General features: G+C 39.8%; 1 protein-coding gene across 2 annotated transcripts; it reads right to left on the minus strand.

Annotated features, from left to right (window-relative positions):
* Positions 1 to 748: 748 nt before the first annotated feature.
* rnf103 (ring finger protein 103) lies at positions 749 to 12,851 on the minus strand. Of its 2 annotated transcripts, none has more exons than XM_061901533.1 (7): positions 12,168 to 12,851; positions 8,830 to 8,978; positions 6,779 to 6,894; positions 5,332 to 5,754; positions 5,119 to 5,248; positions 3,206 to 3,292; positions 749 to 1,698 (listed from the first exon to the last, which is right to left on the minus strand). In XM_061901533.1, exons 1-7 carry the CDS (start codon positions 12,391 to 12,393, stop codon positions 910 to 912), a joined length of 1,920 nt encoding a protein of 639 aa, XP_061757517.1. In that variant the 5' UTR covers positions 12,394 to 12,851; the 3' UTR covers positions 749 to 909. The 2 variants fall into 2 exon arrangements, with proteins under 2 accessions (XP_061757517.1, XP_061757516.1); XM_061901532.1 differs by having other exon boundaries at positions 5,119 to 5,251.
* Positions 12,852 to 13,217: the final 366 nt, after the last annotated feature.

Here is a 13,217-nt window from a genome sequence, read left to right on the forward strand (position 1 = left end):
TTCCCAATTAGTCTGCACACCTGTGGGATGTTCCAAATAAGTGTTTGATGAACATTCCTCTACTTTATCAGTATTCACTGCCACCTGTCCCAACATCTTTGTCACGTGTTGCTGGCATCAAATTCTAAAGTTAATAATAATTTGAAAAAAATAAAGTTTATGAGTTTGAACATCACATATCTTGTCTTTGTAGCATATTCAACTGAATATGGGTTGAAAAGGATTTGCAAATCATTCTATTCCGTTTATATTTACATGGAACACAACTTCCCAACTCATATGGAAACGGGGTTTGTAAATCCTAAACATTAGTTTGTGTGACATGTTTTCCCCCACTCTTCATGACACATATTTTGAACTGAAACATATAATTTTGAATATTACATTCCTGGAATTAACTGGGGAAAAAACAGTATCATTAAAAAGTCGGAAGGTTTTCATATATTGGATTTAATTGAAGTATATCAAATCAATATTATACAATAAATATAAATCAATGAAACCTTTACTTCTTGTGAGCCTTACATTTGACTTAACTGTAAACGACACATCCTTTTTAAGATATAAAAATTATATTGACAGCAGTTAATTTGCGTTCGGAGCATGCTCAGGAGCACTAGTTGCTCAACATGCAACATATAGTTCCATTCAAGCCACATATTTATGGAATTAGCATAATGTTACAACATGTTGATCCAGCATTCCTACTCCTACTACAAGCTAAACTTTGAAGGGAAACACTGCTGAGTGGCTGGTACATTTTTATTAGCGGACGGAATCGTGCCTTTTCGCACAGACATGGATCACACGGACAAAGAAGGTTAGCTTTGTCGTTCTTTACTACTATGCACACTTAACTTCCAGTACTCTTAAACCTAAAAGAGAAGACATTTGCAAGGCTGCAGTTGATTAAGGTTCCTCACTTGAACTGCTGTGCACGAGTGGCTGCTCCTTCTTCTTGCAGCTGGGCCAGCGACACACAGGACAACAGTGTCGTCCCGCAGCCAGCCACACCACGATGCAGTGCTGATGGAAGGCGTGACCGCAAGGCAGACCCATCAGAAGCTCCTCCCTCACAAAGGTCTCCAAACACACCACACACTCGGAGCACTGCAGCATGTTGCAGGGCCAACCGGACCAGTCGCTGCGCTTGTCCAACACACCATCGTCTGTGTTTCCACGGTCACACTCGGACGTCACGTCGCTGTCCTGATGTTCGCTGCTTTGAGCAGCGCTGTTGTTGGGCTCGCTGTCTGGTGGGTCAGCAGCGCCGCAGCCAAACTTCCAGGTGGGCAATGCTTTTATGTAGTCCATGCTGACTAGTGGGCGGAGCCAGAGATCGGGGAAAGCCAGACGCTCTAAAAGGAAGTTGGGGTCGTCCTCCCAGTCTGATGGTGCCTGTTGCAGTGATGCGATCGGGTGGAGCAGATAAGATGTGTACCATTCCCACAAACTGGCCAGCCACTCCAAGTTCGTGCTGCTGTCCTCTTGGCTTCTGTTGCCGCAGCGACGTTTTTTTTCAAAATAATCGACCAACAGGCCGTGAGCCAGGTAGGTAGACAAGAAGAGAGCTGGGTGGGACGAATAGAAGGTCCAGTCAGTTCTCAGTAAGCTGGCCAAGGTGGTGGTGTCAGCGTAACGAAGCAGCTTCAGACTGTAACCGTACAGACTTTGCAGGTATGACAGCTGGACCAGAGCCTGTGCGGGGAAGACAAGGAGATGTTTACTACCTGCTTAATACTAGGGGTCTCCCAATCACATATTTGTCCCATGTCAGCAAAAAAGCAAGTATCGGATCCAATATATTATTTGATACAAGCAGCCCTGCAGTGTGTTTACTTGTGCAAAGCTGTACAGCCAGTTAACATCTAAATATCCTTTAATAAGCACACAAGGTTTGTTTTTTTCTTATATATTACTCAAGTCATTTACAAAAGGCAAACATCGTAGGCTATAGGCTACTAGAAGCTGACAGCTACACAACTAAGAACACACATTACACAAGATAGACATGTAATACATGGCCTAACTGAACAATATTGCAGTCTAAAACAGCACATGTTAATATAAATAAGTATCAAATAATTATAGTTGCAGACTACTTACACATAAAAATTCTCAAAGGCAGAAGCATACTGGTTTCGAGTATAGAGTAACAAACGTGTCTACATCACACATCTTACTGCGTCATGAGTTTAACTTCATGAATTATTGTGACTGGTAGAGGTCACCAAAAAACTAATTACCACTCCACTTAGACAATTCAAATACAGGACAAGTCCATTCCAGACTGTTGGTAATAAATAGTATGTATGTACGATTCCTGAAAAGCTGTATCGAGACACCCCTAGGTATTACTGTATCTATTGGGTACACATTCAGATCTAGTAGCAGATTTATTTAGAGGATTCTGCCATTAAAATGTGCCGTGCTTGGAAACACCTGACACTGGCAGTCAGGATAATTTGGTAGAACTACTTGTATCGAAGTTTATATAGAAAAGAAAGTACTTTATTGATCCCTGGGGGAAATTCAGCACCACAGTTCACTCACAACAGACAATAATAATAATAAACAACATATATATAAAATATATGAATAATATAAATATATTCTACATTTAAGTGCAGTCAAGAAGGAACATATGCATTATACAGTCTGATGGCTGTCGGTATGAAGGACCTCCTGTGTCGTTCCATGTTACATTTTGGGAGTCTGAGCCTTCCGCCGAACGAGGTCATTCTCTCCTCAATGGTCCGAGTGTAGTGGGTAGTAGGTGTTGTCCATAAGGGCTAGGAGTTTTGCTAGACTTCTCCTCTCTGACACCACCGCCATAAAGTCCAGCGCCACTCCCACCACGTTACTGGCCTTCTCTACCAGCTTGTCCAATATCACACCTTTTACGTGCAACCACATTTAATCTGTTGTGTTTTTTTGCTTACATTTATATTTGACTTATATCAATATCCTAAATTAGATTAGATTAGATAGTACTTTATTTATTCCTACAGGAAAATTTAAATTTTCAGCACAATCCCATTCAATATTAGACAAACATTACAGGGAGACAGAACAGGATGGCTGACGGGTCTTCCAGCGCCCCTTACAAAAAAGGTGAATATGACAGTCCGTAGTACAAATACAGTGTATAGTGCACTTGCATCAATTAATACTAAGTTTTGTGCAAAAATAAAACATCTCCTACCATAATTGGAAGCCAGGACAACAACAAGATGGAGTTGTAGGTTCCAAGTGTTCGGATGAGGACAACAAATCGTTTCACTGTTGCTCCCTGTCCAACAGAGAATGTTTAAAAAAAAATAATTTCTTAAATATGTACATCAAGTGGTCATGGAGTAAAACAACAAATATGAATCTGTATTCTCTGCCTTACATAATGAGTACATGATGTCTAATCATTACAACATTACCTGTTACAATCAATGCAGGGGATTGTTGTGGCAATGTTGAGTTGTGTGTGTGTGTGTGTGTGTGTGTGTGTGTGTGTGTGTGTGTGTGTGTGTGTGTGTGTGTGTGTGTGTGTGTGTGTGTGTGTGTGTGTGTGTGTTATGCACCAGCAGTTGGGATGGGTAGCCAATTCAGTTCTTTAAATCAGTACTACCAGGTACAAATTCACATGAAATTAAACCTTTGCACATGACGTGATGTCATGGCACCGGCTTTAAACTGGGAGATCTCAAATGTATTTGCACCATAAAACATGCACTCATGTATGCGCGCGCGCACACACACGCACACACACACACACACACACACACACACATTCTAGGGCTGTCAAATGATTAATTATTAAAATCAGATTACCGTATTTTTCAGATTATAAATCGCTCGGGAGTATACGTCGCGCTGGCCGAAAATGCATAATAAAGAAGGAAAAAAACATATATACGTCGCACTGGAGTATAAGTCGCATTTTTGGGGGAAATTTATTTGATAAAATCCAACACCAAGAATAGACATTTGAAAGGCAATTTAAAATAAATAAAGAATAGTGAACAACAGGCTGAATAAGTGTATGTTATATGACGCATAAATAACCAACTGAGAACGTGCCTGGTATGTTAACGTAACATATTATGGTAAGAGTCATTCAAATAACTATACATATAGAACATGCTATACGTTTACCAAACAATCTGTCACTCCTAATTGATAAATCCAATGAAATCTTCTTCCTCGATGTCACTTCTAAACAACTCTGCCGCTTCCTCTTGTCGTTTTCTGCTGCATATTTCACTACGTCCAGCTTGTAATCTGCAGTACATGATTTCCTTTTCGGTGCCATTTTGGTTCAGCCCGTCTCAGTTTTTATAAATTACCGCCAACGTTGAAATTATCCATTTTAATAGCTACGGCAGTAGCATATAGCATATAGCAGGTTGGCACCCCATGACCCACAATGCACTTCTGCCATGACCCTCCCCCGCAAAATTATTTTTGGTTGACGTGTATGACGATTGCTGACGTGTGTGTGTTATTGCTGACATTTTCTTCGTCTCTTCTGCGAATGAGATACATATTACTGGTATTTAATATTTTAGGGTAATGTGTTAATAATTTCCCACATAAGTCGCTCCGGAGTATACGTCGCACCCCCGGCCAAACTATGGAAAAAAACTGTGATTTATAATCCGAAAAATACGGTAATCAAACTTTGGAATTTGGATTAATCATAATTAATCACAGGAGATTACTTGCTTACATAATTAAAATTTTCTTAAGAAAAGACCCCAATATTTTTACATAAATGCAATTGTATTGTCAGAATTTCATTCAGGAATATTTTTAAACAATTTACTTGAATGCATGCCATTTATTTGCACAAAACTTGGTAACAGTTTAATTTAAAGTTCTTTCAGGCTGTATTTTGGAGTGAAATTTTCCAGCACACCGGCTGGAGTTATTGTCACTCATCTTTGTACTGACAAACACATTGACGATTAATCTAAAAGTGTTGTTCATTATTAAAGCAATAATTTTTGGTGATTAATCACGTGTTTTTAACAGCCCTTGTACAGACACACCCACACGTACGTATGTATGTATGTATGCATTATAGTACCTGCGACTAAAAACTTCAAAGGAGTACAAATTTACCTGTGTTATGAAGAGGTCCATCCATGCTAGCAAGTTGATCACGACAAGACTGAGAACAAAAAGGTCATTGACCTCAGGCTGGACTGAACGCAGGAAAGTGTCCATCGCTGCTACGGACAAGAACTCACCACTACTGCAAAAAATGAACATAAGACAGAAATGACATATATGACATTAACACAGGATCAGTGTCCTATTTACAGCAATCATCACCTATTGCCGTAATGGTAGATTCCCTCTGGCATTTTCAGGATGTAGGCCACACTCTGCGTCACACCAACCTCTAATAGGCTGCTCTGGTTGTCCCAGTGACTTACGTCCACAAAGATGAACTCGATCCTGCCGGTAAACTTAACAGAAAGCGACGAGAAGAAGACCGGCGGCTGGGGTAAGGGGGCGAAAAGAAACATCTTCAATGGGTGGAGTGGGTCGGGACGCCATTCCTCCAGTAGTTTGTCAGTATCACGCAGTGTCTTGATACGGTGAGACATATGTGAAGTCATCCAGCGGAAGATATGTTCGGTTTCAATGCGACGTCCATTGTATTCTTTCAGCATGACTTTGCCCTTGGAAGCAGACGTCTGCGGAACCGACATGATGAGAGTAGAACGTTGCCAGCCACGTCTGATACATGACCTTTTGGATACAGCACAGAACAAACTTTTTATTCATTGCCTTTTTTTGGTCTTTACTGCAACAATGACGATTAAATGTGAAAAATAGGTAGGGCACGTGTTTTATCTGGTGGAATTTTATCTTTCCTACGAACATACACAAGTCAAACGTGTTTTATTTCTAAAGGTCATTCTTGCATTTTTTTATATCACTCATCCTGTTGAGAGGCCATTCCAGCTGATCATCAGTAATGATGGGTATTGTTTACATTTTAATCAATAAATAATTGCAACTTTTTAATAAAGTGCTGGTGCTTAATCCATCCATCAATTTTCTAATCAGTTCTTTAAAAATGAAAAACAATGGCTTTTTATTAGGGATGTGTTGATCGAACGACTACCGATCAGTATCGGACAATTTTCTTGGAAAAGTATGTGACCGGCATTGAAAGGCATTAATCTTCAATGGCGATCACGGTAATTCCCTGTGGCTAATATTGTGTGTGTGTGTGTGTATATATATATATATATATATATATATATACACACCCTAATCTTTCTGGATATCCGCTACCTTTGACCTTAAATATTATCTTGTTTTGGCCTCACACCACAGCTCAGGTCTATGGATCTCATCCTCCAATGGTTTAATCATATCTCACTGACAAAGCTGAGTATGTGGCCCCAGGAAAAGGCAATGTCATCATACTCCACTGTCACCTGTGGTGTCCTTCAGAGGTCAGTTCTTGGGCCAGCCTTTATTACAATCGACACACTACCCGCGGAACACATCAGCAGAAAACATGGGGTCTCTTTTCACTTGAATGCTGATGACACTAAACTATAGCTGAAAATTAATCTCTGAGGTCATTCTCAATATCCAGTCTATTTCTGTATTTTGTCTTCAGCTGAACCAGACCTCAGAAGGTGTACTCACAGAGATGGGTTGTGCTAAATAGTAGGCAAAGTTATCAAGTTCATTTTCATTTCTCTTTTGATTGATTAAAGCATAGCGGTAGGTAATAAGGGAAGGTCTGTCTTCCTACCTGTGGTCATTTGAGCAGTTAAATGTTCCAGTTCTGATTCCAAACTGAGACACCTTCTGCACCATCTTTCCCCAGCTGGACTTACCGAGCAGGGCTTCTCGGTCCTGAGCAATGACCTGCATCAACAGACACATGACAGGGACGGAAAGGTGCAACATGAGCCCACACAGTTTATACACCTTTTTTCACCAGGTATTGTACCAGTGTATCACATGTATTTGACAAAGCACATATTTTTTGCTAGTCTTACTGAGCTGGACAGTTGAATTTATTTTTGCTTTACAATAGTTGGCCTGTGAAGGATAAAGTCCTGAGGAATATTGTGATTTAACTTGTATCTGTACCATCATGGGCCATGGCTAAATGATCTAATTTACAACAGCAGTGAATACAAGTGACTAAGAAATATTACATTGGAAGAAAATTCCAACAAAATGTAAATGTACTAAAAAATATATAATTACACGTTCAATTCGAAATGCCAAGAGAAAAGGCTTATTTTGTCTAATTACAGTAAACCAGCCACAGCATGAGTATTGCCTTAATTGCCTTACGTTGGCCAAATAAAAGGCCATACCAAAAATATGCAGATTTACTGTATTATTTGATGGGTGTGTGACCAATATTTGCCTCGTATATCATACATGCTGATCCAGAGCATCCCAAATATGCTTAATGTTAGACATGTCCAGTGAGTATGCTGGTCTTACAAGAACTGTGATGGCTTTCAGATTCTAGGAGTTGTCTACAAATAATATGGGGCTGTGCATTATCATGCTGCAACATGACGTGATGGTTTTGTGAATGGCACAATGGGCTTCAGGATATTGTTACCTTATTGCTGTGCATTCAAAATGCAATCATTTGTGTTCATTGTCCATAACTTGCACCTGCTCATACAAAAACCCCATGGGCCACGCTATCCACAACACAGCAAACTGTTCATCCACACAACACCGTACACGTAGAATAAGTGAGCACCTATGCAAAGTGCCAGATGACACCAAAAGTGAGTATTTACCCACTCACAGTAGGGTTAGAGATACTGCCCCCCCCCCCCCCCCCAACTCTAAACTAAATATTTCTAAGCATCTACAAGGTCCGAATTGATAGAATTAACTAACTAAATAACTAACGAAAAAACAAACCACAACTCATACTGGGGTTAGAAGGCTCAAATTGAACCCATTTAGGCCCTGGAGGGGTCTAGGAAAGTCCCGAAAGAACTAAAATGGTCCCAATAACAAATGATGTTGTACCTAAAAGGGCCCATTGCCACAGCCCTTGACTCTTTGGTACATATCAGAAATGTTAAAGAACCAGGACTTTTAGGGGTAAGTCCTTTTTCTGGTACTTTGGGACCTTCAAGTCCTTTCTTGAGACTGTTTCCAGTAAAAGTTAATAGGTGTTAGAGGGGGCCGGGGGGAACGTATGTTAAAAATAAAAGAAACCTGTCTTTACCAAACTCAAGTCGGCGACGGACTGGAGTTGGAGACCCCCGATAAGGTTAACAAGCATGCAGATTAGCGAACCTGAGACACTTTCATTTGTGCAAAAATAATTTGGTAATGCAAATCGATGTTTGCAGCAGGGTAGTCTCAGACATAGTGGAAGTTAACATGCTGGATGTGGAAGTTGGATTTACTGTTGTCAACTCTTTAAAACACATTTGGAGACCTCTTATGATAAAGCTTAGATAGACGTTCCTGCGGTCTCTAATGTACACTCCCTCAACATTTGCAACCCCTGCGGTGGTGGCCAAACTCATCAAATCATGCTGTCCAATCAGTGTCTTGCACCTGTGAAGCGGCTGATTATCTCAGAAAAGAACAAGTGCTCAATAACACACATTTAGACAGATTTGTCAACATTTGAGAGAAAAATGCATTTTGTGTACATACTAACAGTTTAAGATCTTTAAGTCGTGCTCATGAAAAATAAAAGCAGCAGCAGGTGGTTTTTTTGAGTATAAAAAGGATTGTGGATTTAGATGTAACAGAATACATATATTATCAATATATATAGTAGTCAATAGTCATTTGGGTGATTACCTGAACCAACCAGATCCCATCTTTAGTGTCCTCCACTAGTTCATAAAAGTGCATCTCGCCACTGAAATGTGTGCTGCTGATGTCTCCTGCCTCTGTTTGCTCCTTTTCTTTCTTGATGGCAGAGTACAGCTCCCCGTGTGTCAGCTCTCCTTTAAGGATGACAAAATTACTTTGGTTTGAAAAGAAACAATTTTAAAATGTACAGTATAGGGCTGCAGTTATCAATAATTTTTGTGATTTATCGGCATAAACGTGGGGATAGTTGATTGGCAACACTATGTTGGCTCTTGTGTGCGTGTGTGTATGTAGTCTGTAAATTTGTATTGGCCCTGCAATGAGGTGGCGAATTGTACAGGGACAGGAGTTTAAGAAGGGTCAAAAGATGGATGTAACTGTTTAAATGACATTCAGACTAGGACTGGGCGATATATACGATATATCGCGGGTTTGTCTCTGTGGGAAATAGAAAATGACTAAATCGTAATACTCGAGTATACGTTCTCACGCAGTTGATTTTAGCTGCGTGCATTACACTACAGGCTCTTCTCACTCCTTCTTGTCTCCTTCTCACAGACAAGCAGGCGCACAAACTTACACACGTCACGTCATACGTCACATACGTTTACGCCCTCGCCCAGCAGAGGTAGCAGACTGGGTAACGTTAGCTGTGATGCTTACGTAGCAATACGAGTCGTAAAACGAGAGAAAGAAGGTGCGAATCTGGTAACAAATGAAGGACGACTTAATTCCCAATAAAAACAGCAGGGGGTCCATCGTTTGGCAGTGGTTCGGCTTCAAGTGGGAATATGCCGAACAGATAATTTGATTTCCTATTATGCAGCTCATTTTTATTTGACACTTAAAATGTCTCTGACAATCTTGCAATTTCTGTTTTGGAAATGACATAAATGTTTTGTGCCACTGCTTAATAACTTTAATAAATACACTTCTGGTCTTATGTTTGACTGCCATCTACTGGTCACACTTATAATTTACACCATGTAGCAAATAAAATTGCTTCGAGGTCGGTGAGCAAAACCAGAATTATTCCGTACAGTAGGCGTAGCGGGTTATTGGGTTTACAGTTGAGTTGAGGGGAAAAAAAGGATTTTAAGTGCACCATACAGTCCGGAAAAAAAGATAATTATGCGGAGGCCAGCAAGTGCAGCTTTGCCATGTGTATGTTGGTAAAACCAAACTGTTGTGTTGTGTTCGGGTCTGTGGGACCCGTTTTAATTTTTTTATTAAAAGGAAAATGATACAATTAATTCATTTTTCAAACTGAGACTCACTGTCTTTTCTCATTTTCTGTGAAGAACATATATCAGAATACATATTTAATGAACACACACCATACACCCCCCCTACCACATTTCTATAACATATAAGATGTCCGGGTCCACTGGACCCGGGGCTAATAGAAGTGTGGAAATTGATGTTCTGTGTACCGCACGCACACACCTACTTGTTTGTGGGTCTGATGGACCTGTTGCATTTTGTGGCTTATAATACCTCACAATCAAACACTTTTATGTTAAAATACTGAACAGATGTTTATTGGGATAAGGTGAACATCTGTTCAGTATTTTATCATAAGACTGTTTGATTGAGAGGCATTAAAAGCCAGAAACATGGGGACGGCGTGGCGAAGTTGGGAGAGTGGCCGTGCCAGCAATCTGAAGGTTACTGGTTCAAATCCCCACCTTCTACCATCCTAGTCACGTCCGTTGTGTCCTTGAGCAAGACACTACACCTTTGCTTCCTTTGGGTCCTGGTTAGCGCTGCATGGCAGCTCCCGCCATCAGTGTCTGAATATTTTTGTGATTGGGTGAATGTGGAAATACTGTCAAAGCGCTTTGGGCTCCTTAAAAAGGGGTAAAAAAGCGCTATACAAGTACAACCCATTTACCATTTTACAAAATGCAACGGGTCCATTAGACCCACAAACACTGGCTGAGTAACAACAATATGAACATTACACATTGATTTTTAGAGCGGGTGTATGACACCGAGTAAACAGGTCAAGCTTTTAGCTCGGTGCCTAGCACGCTTGTCTTTCGGGGGTTCAAATTCGAGTCCTGGACGGAACCAGGTGGGTTACACACAGCTAATGAATTTAATTATATTTCTCTACCAACTATCATCAGTAAACACACAATGAACTAAACTTGGTTCTCAACCTTTTTTCAGTGATGTACCCCCTGTGAACATTTTTTTAATTCAATTACCCCCTAATCAGAGCAAAGCATTTTTGGTTGAAAAAAAGAGATAAAGAAGTAAAATACAGCACTATGTCGTCAGTTTCTGAATTATTAAATTGTATAACACTGCAAAATATTGGTCATTTGTAGTGGTCTTTCTTGAACTATTTGGAAAAAAAGATATGAAAATAATTAAAAACTTTTTGAAAAATAAACAAGTGATTCAATTATAAAGATTTCTACGCATAGAAGTAATTATCAACTTAAAGTGCCCTCTGAGGATTGTAATAGAGATTCATGAATTCTAAAAATTTCTTCACAAAAAAAGACATCTTTTACATCCATATTTATGGAACATGTCCACAAAAAAATCTAGCTGTCAATGTTGTAAGCACAATACCAATGGGCGCAATTTTGCAAATTTAATGTCAAATCAAAGTCAAATCAAATCAAATGTTTATTGGATTCATCACTATACAGTGTACATCCACGACTAAACTACTGACTAAACTACTACCACAACTTTGTTTACAATTTATAAAATATAATAATGTAGGGTTACCTGGAACTTGAAATAGGCCACCCGGCCTGAATCCACACTTCCCTTGCCAAAACCCCTTCGTTTCCCAACCCTCACGCTTGGATAAATAGGCCTTGATGCCATCTACGCAGTGATGGGAGACTGTTTTGCTGTTAGATCGCGTCCAAATTTGCAAAGTGCGCAAGATTGGTGAAATACTTACATCAATACTGAATATTGCATTGTTGATTTTCTTTTCACAGTTTGCATTTCTTTTCACAGTTTATGAACTTACATTCATATTTTCTTGAAGTATTATTAAATAAATATATTTGTAAAGGATTTTTGAATTGTTGCTATTTTTAGATTATTTAAAAAAATCTCACGTACGCCTTGGCATACTTTCAAGTACCCCCAGGGGTACGCCCCATTTGAGAACCACTGAACTAAACGTTTGAATAAATATTTTTTTAAACTGTATTTTTAAGATATTTTGATTTCTGAAATAAAACCAAAATTCCTGCTTAAAGTTTGAAGAAGATATGTATTCTTTGTGGTTGTGAGAGAAGCTCGACAGACAAGTGATGCATGCATATGGTGAAACTATTGATGTTTACCTGACTTCTCCACCAGCTGGCTTACATCTTTCTTCTCTGCCAGTCCTGTGTAGGACAGCCCTCGACACTCCAGAATGGTTTTGAGCTTCTTGTAGCTGAGAGACACTGGATCCACCAGCTGCGTGGCGAACACGCCGGTCTCATACCAAACCACAGCTTCGAATATCCGCGCTAACATAAACAGCAAGACCAAATAAAGGAGCAAAAAGAACAACTTGAGCCACATCGTACAGACGCTGAGAGCAAGATGATTCTTCCGTTAGCTTGCGTGGACTTCCAGACATGAGCTTGGGATTTTCTTCTTTCGGCAGACGAATATGATGTCAAAATACGCTCGGGAGAATATCTCCTGGCTACGCTCCGACCCCCGCCCGCGACCCTGGGAGGGAAAGCGGTAGAAATGGATCGATAGCAGTCGCTGTAGCACAGAGCCTGTTAGCTGTCAACAGCTAGCCCGTTAGCTGAGCGAGCTAGGTCATTTCAGGGCCTTGCTGACGTAACGAGCCGAACGGATTACTTTAGTGCCACTTGTCGGCAGCGGCAAGTGGCCAAACCGCAAAAAATGATTGGGAACAAAAGCAGTCGAAGTTGAAGTCGCAGCTGTTGTCCACACACTAAGTACACTCGCTAAATATCAGGTACGAGTCCGCTTCGATCAGCTGGCGTTATGCTAGTGACGTCACATCCGCCACACAGTTGCATAAAAATGTTACAAAATAAAACACGAGATTACAGCCATGGATTTATATCCAGCCATCCATTTCTACGGCTTGGGGATTTGAAAAAAAAAACTATTTGTTTATTTTAATTTTATTTTGAAATACAAAAATAAATATTGGTAAACATAAAACATTATTTTTTTTATCGAATAAAAAAGAATAGAGTAGAATAGAAAGTACTTTATTGATCCCTAGGGGAAATTCATCGCCACAGTTCGCTCATAATAAACAATAATAATAATAAATAATGTATGACATATATTATATATATAATATATGGATAATATAAATATATTCTACATTTAAGTGCAGTCATGAAGGAACATATGCA

Source organism: Nerophis ophidion, linkage group LG05, assembly GCF_033978795.1.
Source record: "Nerophis ophidion isolate RoL-2023_Sa linkage group LG05, RoL_Noph_v1.0, whole genome shotgun sequence".
NCBI lineage: Eukaryota > Metazoa > Chordata > Actinopteri > Syngnathiformes > Syngnathidae > Nerophis > Nerophis ophidion.

What these genes read in the sequence shown, in the direction of transcription:
- rnf103 (XM_061901532.1), bottom strand. Translation starts at nt 12,393, where the DNA reads ATGTGGCTCAAGTTGTTCTTTTTGCTCCTTTATTTGGTCTTGCTGTTT. An exon ending in ATGGGATCTGGTTGGTTCAG is followed by an intron (nt 6,895 to 8,829) that starts GTAATCACCCAA and finishes CTGTTGATGCAG; the next exon opens with GTCATTGCTCAGGACCGAGA. An exon ending in TGGACCTCTTCATAACACAG is followed by an intron (nt 3,293 to 5,118) that starts GTAAATTTGTAC and finishes TCTGTTGGACAG; the next exon opens with GGAGCAACAGTGAAACGATT.